The 21,682-nt window shown below is 36.6% G+C and overlaps 1 protein-coding gene across 1 annotated transcript in view; it reads right to left on the bottom strand.

Moving 5' to 3' along the window:
• Positions 1-21,682, bottom strand: part of OPA1 (optic atrophy 1 (autosomal dominant)) — a 76,670-nt gene that overhangs the window by 12,812 nt on the left and 42,176 nt on the right. The window contains exons 19-34 of the mRNA XM_014945791.1: positions 21,607-21,678; positions 21,358-21,457; positions 20,698-20,828; positions 20,090-20,162; positions 19,927-19,999; positions 19,052-19,167; positions 18,396-18,460; positions 17,701-17,777; positions 14,496-14,661; positions 13,863-14,015; positions 13,129-13,237; positions 12,418-12,497; positions 11,080-11,220; positions 9,577-9,693; positions 8,271-8,364; positions 6,898-7,008 (exon numbers count right to left, since the gene is read on the bottom strand). Coding sequence (XP_014801277.1) covers positions 6,898-7,008; positions 8,271-8,364; positions 9,577-9,693; positions 11,080-11,220; positions 12,418-12,497; positions 13,129-13,237; positions 13,863-14,015; positions 14,496-14,661; positions 17,701-17,777; positions 18,396-18,460; positions 19,052-19,167; positions 19,927-19,999; positions 20,090-20,162; positions 20,698-20,828; positions 21,358-21,457; positions 21,607-21,678 — 1,678 coding nt within the window. The remainder of the gene's footprint in view (positions 1-6,897; positions 7,009-8,270; positions 8,365-9,576; positions 9,694-11,079; positions 11,221-12,417; positions 12,498-13,128; positions 13,238-13,862; positions 14,016-14,495; positions 14,662-17,700; positions 17,778-18,395; positions 18,461-19,051; positions 19,168-19,926; positions 20,000-20,089; positions 20,163-20,697; positions 20,829-21,357; positions 21,458-21,606; positions 21,679-21,682) is intronic.

Raw genomic sequence — 21,682 nt, 5'->3', positions numbered from 1 at the left:
TCACAATAGAAGAGAAAATAGAAGCAAGGGCTTCAGAAAGCCAAGTGAAAGCATGACTTTAAGGAGCACATGTAATCAACAATGTCATGCAGGACAGAGGTCAAATCCAAATACTGTTGATAGTTATCTCAAAGGACAGAAATTTAATTAGGCTACAGTAATGACCACAATATAGGATTAGTTTCGCACATTTTTACTCTGCAGCTAACAGCAATGAAAGAAAAAAGAAAAAGTAACCACAAAGCAAGTTATTATCTGCGAAGTACTGCTCACAGACTTTATCCCCAACTTTGCATAAATGCATAACAAAAAAAAGGAGACTTGCTTGGATTTAAATCAGTTTGTTATATACAACAGACATGACAGAGCCCACACAGCCGAATACACAGGAATTCCAGATCCTGAGTCAGCAACTTGCATATGGAAGTACCCACCTTAGCTAACATTAGCTCCATTGAAACAGAGACTTTATTATATGCACATATGATATTAAATGATTAATGCTCAAAGTTTGCAAAAGTTTTATATTCAACACTAATGGATTCAACACAAGAGAAAAAGTAAGTTTGGAATTTAATGCAGTGACTTTAAAGCCATGACTTTAGATATAAAACTTGAAAGTATTTTACTGTAACACAGGTTTATTTAGTTTTTATATGTTTTAATCTTTACAAGAAAATGATTAAACTCTGCAAACTGTTATATTTCATACCTTACAAACGTATGACAGAATTTTAACAAATGGCCCTAAGCAATCTTTTCTTCATGTGAGGGCTCACTCCTCCAGAGTTTCAAAAAGCTTTTGTGGAGTTGGAAGTCTCAGCAAGCCCATGCCACCTGTACAGGTGTCAGCGTTACTGACAAACGAACTCAGAGGCTCACCCCTTCACATTCATACCTAGCAATTTAGGATCAAGTTTCCACAGGCATTCCTGCAGGTCCCTTCCCACCTACTGCCAGTGACTCTCCCTGCATAATGCACATGGTTACACTTAACAATTTGGTGAAGTTTTAGGCTTTCTTTAACTTGTGAGGAAACAGGGTATTGGATGAAGAGTATGCGGACAGAGGAAAGATGCTTTGCATGTACTATCTTTTAATGTGTTTATCCTGTGCACCTAAAAGACGCCTTTGCAACATTCATAGTTTAGCTGTTTAAAAGGAATAAGAGAAGAAATAAGTGAAGACAGAGAATATGTAATTCTTTGAGCTCTGTGAAATTTCATCTCTAGTGAAGTCAATGGCAAAGCTCCTGCTGATTTCCTGAAGCTAGGATTCACCTTAAAGTATTCAATGTACATGTGCACCACCTAGTGTGTTTTAAATGCTACTCCAATATGAACATCTGTAGCTTGCATCTAGGATAAGACACTGGAAGATCCAGTTTTCTTTCCAAAATGATTAAAGCATTCAGCTCAGAACAGTTTTTTAGTAACAAAGGTTACTAAACTAATACTTTCCATGCCGATGCAAATGAGAAATGTGTAACTGAGAAAAAGTGACCATGCCTTTCAATCTTCACAAATTGTATGTCAAATAAACACACAAAAAACAGAGCGGAAAACAAGAAGGACAAGGCAAGACAAATGCATCATCTTCCCAGAGGAAAAAAAAAAACAAGCATCCAAGAAACCAGTGTCTACTGCCTAAGCCATGCTCACGCATCAAAACCCAAGAAAAAGTAACCCCTGAGGGGAGGCTTGGCACCAGCCCTGCTGCCGGCTCATCCTCCCCGCTCCTCCTGCAAAGGCCATTCGTTCATTGCCATCTTGTGTTGGGAAGTTGTACGGCAACTCAATTACTGTACGGAGCTCCCACTGCTGAGGAACTCTGCTTTGGCTCTTTACATAAAAAGAGCAAGTCCAGCCGGGTGGAATCCTGGAAACAATTCGGTACTTCTGGGAAGCCTTTCAGTGGGAGCTCAACATTAAAAAAACCCCACAAACCAAACCACCTCCCCCCATTTTAAAATACATTTAAAATGTAAAAACTTTGAGTAAATTCAGAGGTTGCCTGAATGAATGTTCAATGTCAGTCAAAATTAAACACGAATACAGAAGAAAACAGTATGAACTACCAAATATTATAAAAGATTACTGATAGAGTTAAAGGATATATACTGACTGATCCATCTTCTAAGGTACTGCAGAAACAAAGGATAATCAATATTTTAAAAAAAGAGATAGTGGAAAAGCTTTGTGTACAGCTACGCACACTTGTGCATAACACAGCTATAGGCATTTGAAGGGACTGATCATTAGATACCAGATTTTTTGCTCCAGTCACAAGCAGCACCTTAAGGCCTGCAATGCAAACAGCACAGTCCTGACAAGAGGCGTTTTCATGAGTGGAAATTCTCCTTTTAAAATACTAAGTTTTACCACTATACTCTTAGCTCCCTCTACCCCAGTTTACTTTTCACATAACCTAGCACATGGTATATTTAAGGTAATGATTTAACTAGGCATATAGTAAAATACTAAGTTGTATTGTAAAAATGTAAGTTTCAAAACAAAATATTTTGTCCTTCATCAATGAGCACCATCAAGATGCACGTGCTAACTGGAAAGTAAACATAGTTGTTCCCGTTGCTGATTAGGCTATCCAGGGCAGGGTGAAAGACCTGGGTAAGTTCAAAGTTGTCTGCCAGTTGAAGAACAACTTTGCCATAAATAATGCACCAGAATTGTGAGGGAGGTTGTAAACAACTGTATTAAAACAGGTTCCTGCTGATCACTGATTGTGCCTGAAGCACCCAGTTAGATACGTAAGAGACAGGCAGCAATTTCCTCTTCTTCCTGTATCCTCAGCAAAACAATAAATGTATCTCAACTGTACCTACAGTTTAAAAACATGGCATAGAAAATAGCTAGGCTGATGGGCTCTGAACTGCCTGTTACTTCTCATAAAAAGAACCTGGAGTCCCAGCAGAGAGTCCAGTGCAGCCGTCAGCTCATTGCTCAGTGGCAGGCAAAAAAGGAAAAGGACTACAAAGAATTACTGTAAAAAGACCAGATTAAAAAACACAAAGCGTCATAATGCAACTGTATCAATCCATAATGCAGATACATTTTGAATATTGTGTGCAGTTCTACTCTTTCATCTCAAAAAGGGTTTAGAAGAACTAAAAATGGGGAAAAGAGTGTCAAGGCTAATTGAAGCTGTGAAACAGTGTCCTTGCAAGGCACAAACACACAGATGAGAACTTTTCAAGTCAGGAAAAAGAAGAACAAGTGTGGGGAGCATAAACATCTATGAAGTCATGAGAGGCAAAAAAAAAAATGAATAGAGAAAGATTACTGAATGTTTTTCACAGTGCAAGAACTAAGGAGAACCAAATGAAACTGGCAGGTGGCTCAAAAACAAACAAAAGGAAGTACTTTTTCACACAATGTGTACTTAAACTCTGGAACTAATTGCCACAGGATGTTGCAGATGCCAAAGTTTACATGAGTTCAAAAAGCAATTAGAGAAATTCACAGGAGAAAAAAAAATAAATCCATGAATGGCTATTAATCACAAAGGTATTACCTCAGGATTAGGAACTCTTGGAACCACAGATTGCTAGACGAGAGCGTGTAGCAGGCCAGTACTACAGTACGATTAACTTGCCTTAGGTTGTTCTCTGAGTCCCCGTGCCTGCTCACTGCCAGGGTCAGGATGCTGGGATACACCAACCACACGCCTCTTTCAGTAGAGGTATTCTTATGGACTGATTGCATTTTAAGACATTTTTAAATTAATTTTTTCCAATTCAGCTATTCATCCTCAGCTCCATCCCTTGTTGTATTTTATGATCCTTTCCTTCCAGATGGTCTCTTTTCCATAAAGTTAGTAATTGTTCACTGGTGCAAGTATCATGATGATACTTATGATAAGGAGTACATTTACATTACTTTTTCTTCAAAAAAAGGCTTTAAATGTAACTTTTGGTACATTATAAAACACGTAATTTGTTAGAAACCATTCAACAGATCTGTTTACACTCTTTAAAATATCTAGAATAAAACTAGAGAAGTAAACACTAAGAAGAGCAAGACTCAGGGCCTAAAGGTCATCAAGGTACATTCATATTAGGGTTAGAATACCATTCATGGCTGTAGAACACAGATAACAAAACCTACTCAAATTTTGAGTCTTACATGAGCTTTAATTATGAGGCTTGGTCAGCCATATTAGAAACAGTTTGACATCAACCAGTATCCTGAACAAACAACGAAACACTTGCAGCGTTTCAGCATTAAAAGACAGATGTAACAGAAGCGAGACAGTGTCACTGTATCACCAGCACCAAGAGCGAGTGTCCCAACCTCAGGCATATAAGTAACTTAGATTTGCAAGTACATTTTCCAATCAAGAAGTGAATCCCAGCCTCATATTTACAAATTTAGACTGGAAATTAAAAGACCGTTTGTAACCATCAGAGGAATGACATCCTGGAACATGTTTTCAGCATGAATAATGAGCCCAAAAAAGTTAATGGATTTAAAGATGGAGCTCAAGATAGGTGAATGGGTTATGTAAACACAGCTGCCTGGAACTCAGAGAGACTGGACTTCATGATCCAGGAGATAACTTCCATTCCATTCCTAATTAAAATACACATACTTTATGAATGTGTGTTGTGGGAGTCAGGTTTTTTTTTTTTTTTTTCCTTTTCATCACTAAATGCTGAAAGAAGGAAATCACTTGTATAGCCATCTGAGAGTTCAACGCTCTATGCTGTCAAAGTCTGTCTCAGGAATATAAAAAAACCTTGCACCACAGAGAAGGGCTCTATTCACTAAGGGACAGGCAAAGAAATCCCTTTTTCCTGTCACTTGCTCATAAAAATTATAACCTCTTAGCAATAAAAGTATGCAGAAAGTAAAGAGAACAGTGCTGATCTGACTACAAAGCTAAGCAGTGGTAGTTTTAAGATCTTCCCATAGGTACAATAAAACAGAACATGTCACCATACGTCATTTTGTACTGAGTAACAATCATTTCCTTAGAATAATGCATGTGGGATCTGCGACCTCCTGAGTCTAAAGAAACAGTGCATTGACGGTGTTTTCACTACACAGTAATTTATTAAATGCATAGTACACACTTGAAGCATATATACTAATAGAGAGACACCCAGGATCACAAGCACTCAGCCAGGCTGCTCTAACACGCCGAGTCTTTATAAAATAATGACCCTAGCTGTTAGTGCTTTGAAATGGGATGTTATTCCTGATGCTGGTGAGAAGTAAAATTGACAACAGAAAAATTCCAAGTCAATTTCAATGCAAAATAAAGAGAGGTTAGCTTAAACATTACATATTCGCTTGTGCTCCTTTACTTCGGTTTGAAACACAGAATATTTAAGGATAAATCAAAAGCAGCAAGTTTCACTCTATACCAGTATTTGCTCAGGAAAAAAAATTAACTTTCAGCATCAGAGCAAGAAAGCCAACAGTACTGCTCACTAACAAAAGGAGATAACTTCCTCATTAAATATCTGTCTCTCACTAAGCAGGCTAATACTACTTTTACCTCAATATATAGAGAGAGAGAAAGGAGAAAGCCTTATTTTGTAAAACACATTCCACCCACTCTAAAAGAATGGCTCCACGAAGGCTGATAGAGGCTTTCAAAAGCAACACAGGATGTTTGGAGGAACTTATGAATCTATCATAAAAATTATATAGTCACACCAGCTGTTTCAGAGACCAGTCAAAAAAACCCCAAACAATTAGCCTAGATTCACTAAAACTCCTACTCACAATTCCAAAATATCATAGCAACACTTTCTAAAAGACAACAAATATCATAACTGATTGGCATTTCAGTAACAATACTTCCAATAATAAGATAATACTTCCAATGTAACCAAATTGGCACTATCAAAAATAAATCCTTGGAATTGGAGTTTATTGTACACAAAACATTTGTTTTATATGACATTTTGGATGTAGAAAATGGAAGACATAATTCATACTTTGGAAACTAAGAAACTGAAGGCTTGTCTGTCCCACTGAGCCCTGGATAACAGAACATTGCTAAATGAAAGAAACAATGACCACAGCACTAGTTTATTCTGAATTAAATATCCAAAGTAGTATTTTAAGAGAAAATTAGTTTCCACATCAAACACAAAATAAAGGTCTAAGAAGAAGGGTCACCTGTGATGTCAACATGCAAGTGTTTTCAACATGCAGGTATTTATATATCCACATGAACTTTACTATCACAAGCTTTTTTTGTTTTCCCTTTTGCCCAGCATTGTTTTTTCCTCTACCAGTCTAGGAGTACAGCTGGGGCTTAAGCAGAATTCTCAGGGAACAATAGCAGAATGCTGCCAAAAACCCAACAACGTACATATAAGACCATCTCTATTGGCTAAAAGTCAGTCTAAACCTTATTGGATGTGCAGGTAGACAACAGGAGTATCGCCTCAGCCTGGATTGTCCCCTTAAAAACTTTCACTGTTTAAAATCTTACTATATTAGCCACAAAACCCCTTAACACTTTCTGAGTGACTCCAAGCATTGAAGTACTGCAATCCTTCTGGAAGGTTAAATCTGCTAGATTTTCTTTCTTGTTAAATCTCAAGATGGTCATCTCAGCTTAATAAGCACAACGTATCAGATCTTCATGTCTGACAGGTTTTGTTTCTGTATATATTAAATATACTGATGCAATATATTTACATCAGTGAATTTACACCCAGTGCAAGTTATGTTGGTTTATAACACTATGCTACTCATGGTCACCTTTGAATCACTAGGACCTGATTGTATTTAAGAAAAATTCTGTTTGTGATATTAATTAAATGCTAGCACTTGAACAACCCATATCACATTAAATGTACTCAAGGACAGAGCTCAGAATCTGAAGCTAGTTCCAAAACACTATGGAGTAGGTACTTACTGAGATCCTCTGCCAGCTGGACCCTCTTGCCAGTTAGGAGCTTCACCTTTTTGTCATTGTCCTCAGCAAAATCTTCAAGCACTTCTTTTACATTCTTCTCCAAGCGCCTTACTGTAAAAAGCCCAAAACAACAAACCAACCAAAAAAAAAAAAAGTGAGTGGTAACACTTTTGCACCTGTAATTTTGGGAGATCTGTGGGAGATGTAGTATATGTTACCAGACTAACTAATCTGCTTGAGAGAAGGCAAACTTCTGAACACATAAGCCTCTTGTTTTTGCCATTAGGACAGGAACTCCTTGAGAAAGTTGTTTAAATGTCAAAGGATATTTTCTCTTGGAATTAAATCATTGTTGTATGACTATTTTTAGGAGATAAAAATATTTGCTATTAAATTCAGCAGTTTCTTCTTTGAGACTGAGTGTCCAATAAATCTTTCATTCTAAGCATTCTTGCTGCCTCCTCCTTCACAGTTGCACTTTTGGTATCAACATCAGCCTCAGATGAATCAAGGCCAAGTCACTTAAAGGTGAAAAATGGAAAAAGAATGGTGACAGCAGAGTGAGGTACTGAAGGACTGACAACACACAAAGTGGGGGTGCTGCTGTATATACAAGGCTATGAGGAATCAAAAGCTCTTTAAAGCAGTTCCATCCTAACACTCATATCCTTGCCCTTCATACGTAGAGGGAGTAATTCCTAATGAAACTTCCTAATTTTCAGCCCAGAGGTTGATAATGAGGTAGGTGGTCTGAAGAGACAGGAATAGCTTTCTACATTTAGGGTCAGTTTCTTCTCCATGGAGGGTAACTTGCATCATGTGACAAGGTTCAGACCTTTTACTGAGACCTTCAAGAAGCAGGTTGAAACTGTTTTATGCATCAAAGGTCATTATTAGTAGTTGCACCATGGCACTAGCTGATTGCTACATAAATAATGTTTTACAAGGAAGTTGCTGCTGTATAAGCTTGTCTAGATATGCATGGCTTTAAAAAAAAAAATCCATTATAATTGATTTTTTATATCAAACATTTTTAAATTAAAATCTGCAGTCAGATTGACCTGAGAAAAAAAAGAATGTAGTCACTATTTATTGAAATTCTTTCTGCTGTGAAAGAGATATTGACAATTGACATCAGGTAAGCTGAAAATCTTTTAAGCTGCAGAGTGTCTTAATTATTTGACATTCTATTAACACTAAATCCTTGATGTAAATACACTGTCAAATTTTATTTACGCTGCACATTTTAATTAACCAGGACACAAAGATCAGCCAGCGATGCTAAGCATGAAAGGGACACAGAGCAGGAGGAACACTAGAAAATTTCTAAATGATGTTTTGTTTCAAACACCTCAACTCACTGTGAGCCTTACCTTCAGTGTTAGTGAGCTGCTGCCTCAGCGTATTTGCCGTAATTGCCAGCATTCGCTGTATCCGCCAGAAGAGGACAATATCATTACATTCCAGCTGGAAGGAGGAAGTTGCAGCGTCAGACCCCTGATGGCCAGTGAACATCCTACACTTAAAGGAACCTCTCAACACTTTTAGTGGTAACTGTAAACTCATGTATACATATCCTGATCTCGCACAAAAATCCCATGGAATAACTGCTCCAAGTAATAAGGAAACACCAAAAATACTTCTCAAGAACTGTGCTGGCCTTATTTAATACACTCCATCATCTTTACATCTGCTATTTTCATCACAAAGAGAAAAATCAAGGGATATCACGGAAAAACAATTTGCACACACTATATTCAGGCTGGTGAGTAAAACCTAACACTCACTGAAAAGCCACACATGTTCACAGCAAACACAGAAAAGACAACAGCTCAACTCCATGTTGCAACTCCCCATCTCACAGATGTTTTTGAAGACAGTGATGGGCCAAGGGCTGTATTTGTTAACAACAGAGGAGACAGTTTCTAAACCTGCAAGGATGGCAGGAAGGAGCACTAACAATCTTAAACACACAATAACAGGACCAGAAGGTTAAGCGTCACAGGGAGGCAGCTCTCCACTCTGTGATCTCATTCTCTCATCTCTTACAGGCAAAGGTGCTTCTACAGTAAAGAAGATTTCTGGCTCCTTGGGGATCGTATCTCCCATGAAAAAGAAAAACAAAACCCCACAGAAAGTGAGAAGCTCTACTTTTTCAGTAATCTCTTTTTGATTTAAAATATAATGGCAAGAAAACCGTCATTTAAAAGATCTGTTTGTGAGCTCCATAGTTATTTTTGTTTTTTCCTGTTGATCACATGTGGTTCCAAATATTAACTCTAAACACTTATCATACTTATCCCATAAGAAAATCCTTACTTAATGTTTGCTGAATTTTTTTGTTATGAGATAGATAAATATCAATGGGAAAGCGGGAGACATGGATACCAACAAGATATCAACAGCTATACAATTCTGCTTTTAACAGTGTATTTTCAACACACATTGATAAATAACAGATGTTTAGGTCATGGCTAATGCTTAGTGGTCATTTTATAATTGCCACCAGGATGGCATTTTAATGATTACAAGCCTGTCTAAAAACATATCTAAGATTACCAGCTATCTCAAGATAAAAGATATAAAAGAAGGGTTAGGCTATTTGTGGAATTATTTTTTTTCCAATGGAGATGGAAATATTGAGGTAGAACCCCAGTGTGTGTCTGTTCTTCAATTTACCTCCGAGTCCACAAAATGCCTCTGGTAATAATAGAAGCCTCTTCGACATAGGTTGCAGTGGTTCAAAGCAGTCTTCAGGAAATATCTTCTATAAATTTGGTGCCATGTGTCTTTAATCTAAGGAAAACAGTACTTAAATTTGACTAGATCAATACATACACTCAGTACCGTGCATAGTTTAATGACCGTGTTTAATTTAAAAATATAACTCCGAATTCCACTATCGCTGTCACGTAATAGATGTTTAAATATTTCTCAACAATTTGTCCGCAACTGGGATATGATTAATGTGTTAGTTTGGCAAACATTACAGAGGATTGTCAATTTAAAAATCTACTCTTCCATGCTTGCAACATAATGGAAAGCTTAAGAATATTGTCTTTAGCCAAAATAACATTAGAATTATATACTACAAAAAATTCTTCTGCTCTTAGCTCTTCACATCAACACTGAGAATACATTTTTGAGTGATACCCATTATTCATCAATTAAACCAGATTAAAGCATAGAGAAATAGTTAATGGGTCTTATGTAAACAAACATTTGTAACTTTTTTTGAGTAGGCTTATTTATGTTCCAGTTCTTCAAAATGAAATATGCATATAGATATGGCTTGTCGAAAAAACCATAAAATAAAATTAAGAAATCAATTGCTTAGCTAGAAAGCAAACTCACTTTGCACTCAGTCTCCTCATGTTGATGATCACTACTACTCTGGCCTTTACAAAAAGGTATGTTGAGTGCTATATAGGAAAGGGGCAGCAGGTATCTAAATAACTCTTCTCCCTTGAACAAGTACATGTATTAATGTTGAAAAGGTAGCTAAAGTTACTGCAGAAAATGAATCACTGTTAAAGGAAATGGACATCTATGACTTACTAATGCTGAATTCTCATTTATTTAAAATCTTACATTTAATTAGATAAAAGGTCTAATTATGATTAAGAGCCTTAACACTACAATGAGGCAAGTAATTTTCCAGAACATTTTAAACGCACAATATATTCCCTCAGGGCATTCTAAAAAAACAAACAAACAAACAAAAACCCCAGACAAACCAACCCTGCCTTTTTCCAAGTATTTTTACAAAATTTCCCTCTCTTCAATGTACTTATGAACTTCAAACTGTGTGTACAACCACACCAAAAGCTTAGGAATGCACAGTACGTTTCTAGCGTATCTTGCTCATAAAGGCCCTGATTCCACTATATAACATCTGAACAGTAATTTTAAGCAAGACTTGTGAAAACAGAGGCGAGAAAATCTGCTCAGCAGATTCTGATTTCAGTCTAAACTGCTGGATTCCAAAGCGTTGTACTGCATTTGTCTGACAGCCAACAGAAGTGTGTGAATTGCGTGCGAGCAGTCATTTAGTAATTCGTTTGGAAACATCTGGATTACAAAGGCAGTATTTAGATGGGATTCCTTTGTACGCTGTCGAAAAAGAACATGCAAATGTTCACAGGGGGCTTCCATATGTTTTGTTACAATTCTGCATCTTACCAGACATGGGTCCACTGTTATTCCTCTTGCTTCAAGATTCTTTCTGACAGTCGTCACTTCATCATTTGCCAGATAAGCTGCATGTTCTTCATTGCATTTGATTAATTTCTCAAGTTCATTTTTTGTTTCATTACGAATATTCTAGGATAAGAACGATTAGACTTAATTGTTAGAGATTCAGAGATCATCAGCACCTCTTCAATAAACAGTCTACCTGCTTAATAAGCCACAACAGAAAATACCTTTGACATTATTAGCTATTACATTTAGATGACTCAAATGGGTATTTGTGCAAAGACATCTCAAATACAGTATTTTTAGATGGATAATTCACTGTCAATTTTTCATATTCTTCTCTTTCCATTATGCACAGAAACGCAGAAGAGGAAGAGAAAGAGAAGGATAGATAAAAAATAGTAGAAAACAATAGATGTTAACCTCTTTTCCCCTCCATGAACATCCAGTAGCAGGGTTCCAATTCACATATCACCTGTGACACTGATGAGAATTGTAATTGTAGCCTAACAACTAGCAAGAGCTCTCTCTATGGATTCGTACCTTTACGTTGCTGTTCACTAAGTTCAAGTAAGATAGGTTGAAGTCACTGCCTTTTTCCCATACCTTGCTGCAGACAGTTGACTGTAAAGCTCCTTCCTCTGAAACAATTACTTTCTACTGTATTCTTTTAAACTCTACTTACTCCTTTAAAGAATCATTCAGTTTGAGAAATATCTAGAAAAAGTAACATAAAAAGCCCATCATCTCTGGGCATTGAATGGAAGGTACTATTTAAATTCAAAAGAAATTTCAAAAAGGTATGAGCAAACGAGAAGAGAGGTTATGATGAAAACGGTCAATCAGAAAATACAACTGTGACTACTAGAATGCTAGTGATAATGCTATCAGGTACTAATTAAACCCAAATGAAGCATGAAAGGAAACAGCACGTGACTTCTGCTTAAAAGGCTTGCTTAGAAAGCACAGAAGAGAATAGCCTGGTTTCCACCCTGTTTTCATCAATTTCTTTCGACTGGAAGAACTTTAATATTAATGTCAAAGCCATAGTAGTAAAGATGTAATTCAGAGGAAGAATGGAAAACAGTTTACAAACCACTATGTGTCTGCAATATGAATAAAGGATATGGAATTCTCTGTGGTGCAATATTTAAAACAATGAATAGTAAAAGTAATTGTAATGTATTTAAAAGTAATTTTTTTTAATCATCTAAATAGTGTGAAGAAGGTTGGTATTTCTGAAAATTTATAAGTAATAATCCAAGTTTTCTAAAGGTAGTGAACTACAAGTTTTTTACTTCCCCCCCCCCCCCCCCCCTTTACCTGTTCTTTGGTGCGGCCTATCCAGTATAACCATCTTTTTTTCCAGTCTGGACCCACCATATCTTCAATAACAGACTCAGCTAAAAAAAGAATCATAGTATGAAGTATCACTTAAAGTATATGTAAGCAGCCAAACTTATAGTTCTAAAACAGGTACAAGATCAAGAATGGACATTTTATGCCTGAGAACATAAGATATGCCACACTGTCTTTTACTTCAAGCAACAGTCGATGCCTTTCACTAGAAAATAACTGCCAACCAGTAGATACTTCAAGGAAGTATATAAAAAAAAAAAAAATAGACATCCCTGCACTAGTTCAGCCCTCCAGTTTCCAAATTGGCATTTAAAAAAAAAAAAAAAATCTTACCATGTTGCAACTTGCACCAAAATTAATTATGCTTGATAACCATAAATGGACCAATTACTTTCCCTGAATTTGTCCTATTCTTCTACATGTGCATTCATACCATTTTTTAACTCTACAAGACCTCTGTTACTCATTTTTCAGTTGCCTCACTGCAAGAGCAAGAGCACTGGCTTTTAAGGCTGTATTTTGCTAAATGTTTCTATCAGTATTGGTCCCAGTTTAAAATGTCACCATCATCTCAGTTGTGCTGCTACAAAAAGCTTGCACTGCAACAAAGTGAACTAGATCTGGAAATTGGCCCAGATTGAAAAGCACAAGATTGGAAAACATCACACAACTCACTGTCTTTGAGACGACTTTGGAGAGTCTCTTCCATAAAATGAATAGCTGCATCCCACTGCTGTTTATCAGATATTGACCGATCTTCTAAAGCATTGTGTTGGATCACTCGCTGCAATACAGAACATTGTTTTAGCACACAATAAATTCATGATTTAGTAAAAGAAGATTTCTGACATTCTCTTCATTTTTTGAGGTCTACAAAACCAACATTTGTCAGGCACACAGGGTTTATTCAAGAGGCATCTTTTCAAAGCACTGCCAAAAATATTTTCTGTGCCTTTAGTTTGACTCGCTTCTATAGCACAGCATAAACAATGTAAAAAAAAAAAAAAAATAAATACAGTAAACAACATGAAATCCCTCCGGATGACAGAATCTACAAAGGTGGTAATTAAATACTGTTATTTTATGTGGCTACACTTAACAGAACAAAGAAGCTAAACAATTCTCACAAGGCTGTCCTTGGGCAGCCAGGCAATTATGGAGAGCTTTTCCCTGAACCAATCAAACCAATTTTATTAGATGTTATTGAGGGCAATAATTAACAAAAGGTAACAATAAAATTAATTAAGAAACACTGAATTAAAACACTATGTAGAAAAGGAGAGATGGAGACATCTCCCTATCATTTTATGATTATGTTAAAAAAATGCAAAAATGCTGAATATCCAACTTTAGTAAAAAGATTTCAACAGCACTTAGTCAACAATGCAAAAAAACCCACTACATTGTACCAGGCTATCCTCCGCTCGCTCATTCCATTTGTGTCGTTTAATACTTTCTTCTTTGACAGCTTGCTTCAGTTTATCAAAGATATCATCGTGCTCTTTTCCTTTATGTTCTGTCATGAAGCGGGCAAATTCTTCTTGCAAAGTCTCCCACGCCACCTAGAGAGTTAGCAAACAATGTCTACTCCCGTGGAGCATTACACCACGCACCAGCTGGTAAAGAAACATTTATGACAATTCTTGCATACATTCTGAAAACAACATACAAGCATAAGAATACGCAACTGTCCTTTCCTTTACTGCTTTATCCATTACTAATAAAGTAAAACTAAACCTTGTTTTGCTTTGTTCTAGCAAGTGGAATTCTGTTAAACTTGCACAAATCTATTAAATATGAGCATACCTAGCATGAAGGTTTTGTTTAACTTTTTAGAAGAAGGGATTTTCACCAGAAAAGCAAAATGCAGTGTTCCTGCTGTATGTGCTTCTCAACATCAAGAACTTGCTTTTCTGACATGTAAGCTGCTTAAAAGAACTACAGTCAGGCCTTCAAACCAACGCATTACTTTTCTGGAGCTACACTTTCATTTCAACAGGCTTTGCACTGAATTTATTTTTTGTAAATAACTAAATTCTCACCTCTACTGCTTTATTAGGCAGTTGCTTGTCAGTCCACTGCTTCAGTTTGATGTCTACAGTGGTGTTAAATGTCCCTGAGTTCATAGTCTGTGCTGCTGGAAGGTAGATATTCTCAATCACATGAGTAGATACCCTCTCCCATAAAGTTTTCTGAAGAATCTCCTCCCTAAAACACAAAGTTATAACATATATGATGGCTTCCAATAAAAAAGCATCTACCAAGCATGCATTCAATTTGTTAAAGACACTAAGAAAACAAAGCTACAGAACGCAGGAAATACTTTTAAACATCAGGACGCAACTTCAACTAAAATCCACTTGGAACTAAGGACACAAATGCACAATGTTTCCAGCAGCAAAGACAGCTTCAGACGTTGGCCTCTGACTCTTACGGCTGCCACTGCATTCACAACAGCTCTTCGCAGCCTTTAATTGAACCAATCTAACCATGCAGAGCCACGTGTGCGTATGTATGGCAGGTGGGAGAATGACATGGGGGACTTTAATTGAACCAATCTAACCATGCAGAGCCACGTGTGCGTATGTATGGCAGGTGGGGGAATGACATGGGGGAGACTGTAAAGCACTGAAATTATTTGACTAAAAGTCCACACTCCAAAGAAAGCACATGGGTTTTGTTTCTGTAGTATTGATTTGTTTTTTGCAACATGCTGTAGTTTTCCATCTGGGATTTTCATTGATAGTTCCCAGATTCAATAAACAATGAAGCAAGTTGAGAAGTCCAACCTTGTAGCAAAATGTGTATTGACATTCATTTATAAATATGCCTTATGTCACTGTAAGCACCACTTTCCTATTTATGATGTGTTTCAAGAAGTAACAATGGAAACAATCTAACTTTAAATCCTGTAAAATGATAATAAACTTACTCAGGAACTTTGTAGCTGCAGTGAAAGAGCTCAGCTGAGCCAGTGTAACATGCAGCTGGTACCCACAGAGGCCATCAGGCTCCTCCTGCTCCTGCCACATTCTCCAGTATGGGTTGGGGGTTTCTTGCAGGTTAATTTCATGCTAGCTCAGCATGCTAAATCCCCTTTCCAATAGCTCATATGAATGCCACATTTGGTAGAGTGGTAAGAGGTAAGAGCCAAAAAACAAAAACTGCCTTTTTGTTTTTTTGGTGGTACAAGACTGTCAGACTCACTGAAGCCCCTTTCTTCCAAATGGGCTGAAGTTCAGGACACAAACCTCATCCCTGATAATGCCCCTACTCTAACTAGGGCATCCGTGGATAAGGACTGAAAAACTCATAGATATCACTCCTCCTCCCATTACAACAATGGCATAATTAAAAATTTATCTTTTGTGTTTAAAGCATCCTTGTTTAAGATCAAAAAATTTTGAAGCTTTCGACATGCCAGTAAAATGGAGATCAAGCCACTGGTTTTCCTACTTTTGGAACAGACCTTTAGCATATTTAGGGTAGTAGTAGTATTCATACAAAATTAAAAGGAACTCAAGCATTTAAAAAACATTGAAAGAATTCACTATAAATAAAAATTAATATTGCCATCAGTAAAAAAAAATTTTCCTTGAAAAACTTTATTCAAAATAGGATGATTCGGATAGCATTCAAAGACCAATTATTGATCATTCTTGATCACCATTAAAAGAACTGGGGATGCAGCAAATAAATTTCACTTACAAGTTGTACTAGAAACCATCTGTTAGGGATTTTACCACTTAAAAATGCACTGTAGGAGAAGGGCAGTCGTCTGATTAAGAACAAATGCAATCTCATTCCTTCTTTACTGACGTGTCAGTAAAAATATACTTTTCCTGTGCTAATCCAATCAAACCTAATTGGAAGTAATGGAAATTTGCACAGGATAGAAACACTCACATTCATCAAATGCACTGCTGTTTTTAGGCTGCATATAATGACTAACAGAAGCATTTTGTCATGACTTAGCTTTCCAGCTCTACTTTATAGCTCATTAAGTGCTATAAAACTAGAATCACCGCTACATTTTAACTTTCAAAAAAACCACACAGAAATATTCATGTTACACACCCACCCAACCCACAACATAAACAGCAGCAGACTAGAGATAGAATAGGGTACGGCAGCATCTATCACACAGCAAAATGCAGCAAACAGCATGGCTAACCTGCAATGCATCTGGACTAGAACAGAACTTCAGACTAAAACACTGCCTACAACATTTTCTCTGAACACATCCACATGCCCAGAATAATTCTAATGTCATTAAGAGTCACAAATTATCTCTGTTTTTAATCTAAAACCAAGTAACAGTTCAATTCAGGTCAGTGAAGGTCAAGACATTAAAGAAAACTTTCTCATGGAATCATACAATTGTCTAGGTTGGATGGGACCTTTCAAATCATCAAGTCCAGCCATCAACCTAACACTGACAAAAAACATCACTAAACCATATTGCTAAGCTCTACGTCTACCTGTCTTTTAAATGCCCCCAGGGATGGCAATTCCATCACTTCCTTGATCAATCTTTTTTTCATGGTTCTCAGTTTTGGTTACTGTCAAAGTAACCCTTTACACTGGCTATTCTCCTCTGAACCTGCATCTACAGTGGCTTTACAGTGACGCTCCACTCTTAAAATACTTCGGCTCAGCACTCTCTCTCACCCTATATCTGCCTTACAATGAAGTAGGGCAGCGTAACATGGTGCTACTCAGTTGAAGCTACCAACAAGATCTATACTTACGATGAAATTCTCAAACATCCAGACTAGCTTTTTACAACCAGGAATTACAATCTTTAAACTTCCAAATCTCCACTTTAGTGATACACAGAGCTTTATTTTTCAAAGATCATATATATGCACGATGATAATCCCCAAACATCAAGTTAAGAGGAATTACTGATTCATACTTCAAATGAACATCTGAAAACATCTTTATTATGACTGTTCCTTTTCGTTTTTGAGGAATATCTATCACTCTTTATATTGTATAAAAACAGAACAAAACACAAACTGACATCATATAATTTTTGTCAAGGGATTATACAAGTATTTGCTGATTCAAAAGAATAAGCAAGCATAGACTACTTCCACAGGGTCTAAGAACATAATAATAGTGTCCTAAGAAAAACAGTTTCTTATTAATATTTGAGATTTTTACTAAAATTCTTTATATGTTAATATTTATATTCTGGTAGTTAATTTAAAAAAAAAAAGGGAAAAGAAAAAATTACCATACCAGTGCTTTGGTGTGACCTGAGTCAAACTTATGACTTCATCAAGAATCTCATTCTTTGCTTTTTCAAACAGTTCATTCTATGCAAAAGAATAAACATGAAATAGTAAGATTTTAAGTCCAGTTTGATCATGTTTCCATAAAACAAGCAAAAAAACAAAATTTCTTTTCTTACAGCCTTTAAGCCTAAAATGATACCTTCTGGTCATGTTCTGGACAAGGTATGCGCTTGTCTTAAGCTACTCTGGTTTACCATATATCTTCCCACCCATCTCCTGCATGCCTCTGGCCAGGCATGGCACTTGACTATTCAGGATCTCTATAAAAGAATTAGAGAATGGGATCATAACTGATTTGTTACTCTCTTTCAAAGACCAGGGAATGTAACTTCTCTTTGTCAGTTCTGTCATGATCACAAAGAAACACTGACCTACTATTCCTGTAAGTGAGGTCAGTTAACTGCTTACTACAAGAGTGAAGGACTTGGTAAGCATTGAAGTATCACAGTTTTGAAATACACTACTTCATAAAGCAGAGAGTTCAGGATTTCCTTCCCCTAGAATAATTTACACTGTCTTCACACTTTAAAATGCCAGTGTGTTATGTTAACTTTAAGAAAGTTTTATAAATGAGATTAAATGGCACAGATTTTAATCCATAATCTTCAACACACACATTAAAGCAGTAGCATAATTTACCCTGTCAAGCTCTCTCAGCCGGGGGTAATTGTTCTTCCATTCAGTCTCAAGATTGAAACGTGTGGCTGCAAAAATCAGAAACAAGGCCTTAATTTTTTCTTTTTTAAATTGTCTATATGCACTTCATTACTATCTTGAAAGTTTAGCAACTCCTAAAATTGCCACAAATCTTGCTTATGACAAACCCTCCAAGAACCTCAAGGCTTCTGCAACTAAGCAAAGTTTTTTTGCTATCTATGCTTAGATATTACATCTGCACATTGCAGGATTTGTGAATTGAAAGAATGTAGTGGAAATAGAGCCATTCATCTTCCAGCTCTGTACAAGTCAGTCCTGCCCCAGATGATCAGATGGTATCTTTATATAGGAAACCATTTTAAACAACATCTGAAGACAGAAGAAATGTGTTTTGCCCTTAAAAAACCTGGGGTTTTTTCTCCATACTTATTTAGAGTTAGTCGGTCCTTTATACAATGAATTATTTTTTTATGTATTTTTGTAAAGATTAAGTAGGGCAATTACCAATAAATAAGAAATTGTGATCATATAAAACACAACTGCTCAAGCATGCCAGGAAAACAATATTTCATGTATGTGGAAGAACTAACTGTTTAACAGGAAGTTGTTATTTCACTTGGGTTTTGAAAAGACTTTACCTTTAAAAGCATCTGCTTGCTGCTCCACGGACTCTCGCACCATCTTCCAAAAGCAATCTGACACAGCAAGGCTTAAGTTCTTTGTTGTTACCTGGTGTGCCTTCAGCATACATGTCCTGTAAAGAAACACAGCCAGAGGAAATTCTTCTATGCGTACCTGCGCTTTCTGGCCCCCATTTTCTCCTCAAGAATAAAGCTTTGCTTTTATAGCAGAGAATACCATGTCAATGTGCACCTAACCCAAATCCTAGTCTATTCCTCCAAAATATTCAATGCAGATAATCACCAAAGCAAGGGGAAAAAAAAGACACACCCCAGCTCCCCAAAAAAACACCACAAATATTTTTTTATTCTAGAGGCTGCAGTGCAGGTACTGCAGTCCCAAAGACCCTGTAACTTACTTTCCTGAGAAAATACAAGCCTGTGAAATCAAAACTCTGCTCAATCAACTGCCAGCAGAACACCTAAGCTAACCCTTTGAATCCCATATTTTTGTCACACCAAGATGATTGATATTTAGAGGCGTTAAACTCATATTTGGGCTGGATTCACCCCTCCCAGCTGTAGCAGGTGCCCAGATATAGGCTGGGAATTTAGTTCTTCTAAAGCCAATGGAGACACACAGAAACCTCGGAAGAGAGGTTCTCTGCAGAGGAATCAATTCCTGCCTGAGGATGCCTGTCTCTCCACTGAGTTACAGCAAGCATAAAGAAACCAGGCTAACTTGGTCACCTCAGCAAGATACTTAATTTAAACAGATTAAATACCAAATGGTGTTTCAACACTGCAACCCTTTATAAGTTCAACAAGAAAAACCATTGCTAGCATTTACCAATACAGGTTCATTTTAGTAAAAGGAATAAATAGCAACATACTTCAACAGCTTTGAATTTTGAAAAAATTCCTCTTCATATTCTTTAATAGATTCAATGCTTTCACTGCTGTTTCCTGGAGAAAGAAAAGAGTGCTGAACAGTTCCATTCAGACAGTTTTCTCTGCTATAAAGGAGAAAATAAGCAAAGCCAGAGCTCTCTTTACCTTTTCCAGTAACAACTGCAAAATAACCCAAAGCTTTCATTGGAAAGAGTTTGCCTTCAATTATTTGCTGGATCTATAAAAATAAAGGATTAAAAAAAAAAAAGTGGTTAACTTTGCACAGAGACATTGTTTCCTTCAGCGCAGTTTTAAAGCCAGATGGAGCTGTAGCTATGCAGAGACCACTGTAAGAAGCACTTTGTCATGGGACTATGAGTTCTACTGATATTTAAAAGGAAAAAAAATATTAAGGCATAAGCCAAATAAGGCATAACATAGCAAAACAAAAAATAAAATGAAAAAGTCTGTCCTAGAATATCCTAAAGCCTTTTCAGGAAGTGGGACTTGCTCAGGTCACCTGCATGAAAGGAACCAGTCTTACAGCAAGCTGTAGCCAAGCTGTACTGAAGTCATGTAACTCATCACTAAACACAAATGCTGAGAGAGATTAAAACAACCGCCACTAAAAAAACACCAAAACATACTGAGTACAGAAATAACCCAAACCCATCTATAACAGCTTGGTGAGGTCCAATATTTCTGACAGTTATCTCAAGTATTTTTCCACAAGTGACTTTAGCCTCAAATTGAGAAATATAGTTTCAACTCACCCTGCTTGGGCTTGCTACATTTTTCTCAGCAAGATCAACTTTAGTCAACACAAAAATTGTCCTTTTTCCTTGGGGATCCATTTGGCTGACCAAGTCTGTAACAATACTGCGTTCTGCATCCACTGATCCATCTAAAATAAACAAAAACAAAGTTACACTTTAGGGACTGTGGAATCTAACATGCAGTACTGAAGATACAGCAGCCATCAAGTAAGTTTCATGTTACAATTTAAGCCCAGTAAAGTTACACTAATATGCAATTTCTGGGTACACACAGTGAAAATTTGATTTGTTCCCAGTATCATAAAAAAATTAGTTTGTTGTAGCTGTTATAAGTTTTGAACAATTACCAGCTTGCTCAAAATTAAAGTCTATTATTGACTCTTGCCTCCACACTTTTGAAGAAATCTTGAATTTTATTGTCACCATTTTATTTATGATAAAAACTCTTACCAAAAAGTTGCTTTTTGCCACAGATAACAAAAGGTGCCCTAATTTTTAAACAGACCACAGCATGCTGTTTTGTTTTGTACACTACACAAATTACCACAAATGGAAAAAAAAAAATATAATCAGGGGAGTTCCCAGAGCAATGTAAGAATCACAAATAAAGAATAAAAAAAATCCTGCCAGTTAGATAACCATCTAAACTCTTATTACCTTGAATACAAAGGATGATGGCATTAGGATTCTGCATGTAGGCCTTGCTGATGCTAAAGATAGTTTCCTTCGTATCTGGAGCCATACCTGATGTCACAGTCTTTAATATGTATATGGAGATATATATTTAAAGGAAAAAAGAAAACAGGAAGATGTAAAAAAGAAAAACAATAGCTAATGTTCTCACCAATAACACTACCTCATTTAACAGGTCTTGAAGATTTATTTATTTATTTATTGCATACTTACACTGATGACTCCAGGTAAATCAACCAGTACCATCCTCTGCAATCCAGGACCTTTCACACTTAAGGAGATGGTCTGT

This window comes from Calidris pugnax, unplaced genomic scaffold (genome assembly GCF_001431845.1).
Source record: "Calidris pugnax isolate Ruff unplaced genomic scaffold, ASM143184v1 scaffold111, whole genome shotgun sequence".
Classification (NCBI taxonomy): Eukaryota; Metazoa; Chordata; class Aves; order Charadriiformes; family Scolopacidae; genus Calidris; species Calidris pugnax.
Note: the sequence above shows the minus strand (reverse complement) of the source record. Positions and strands in the feature narration are given on the sequence as shown.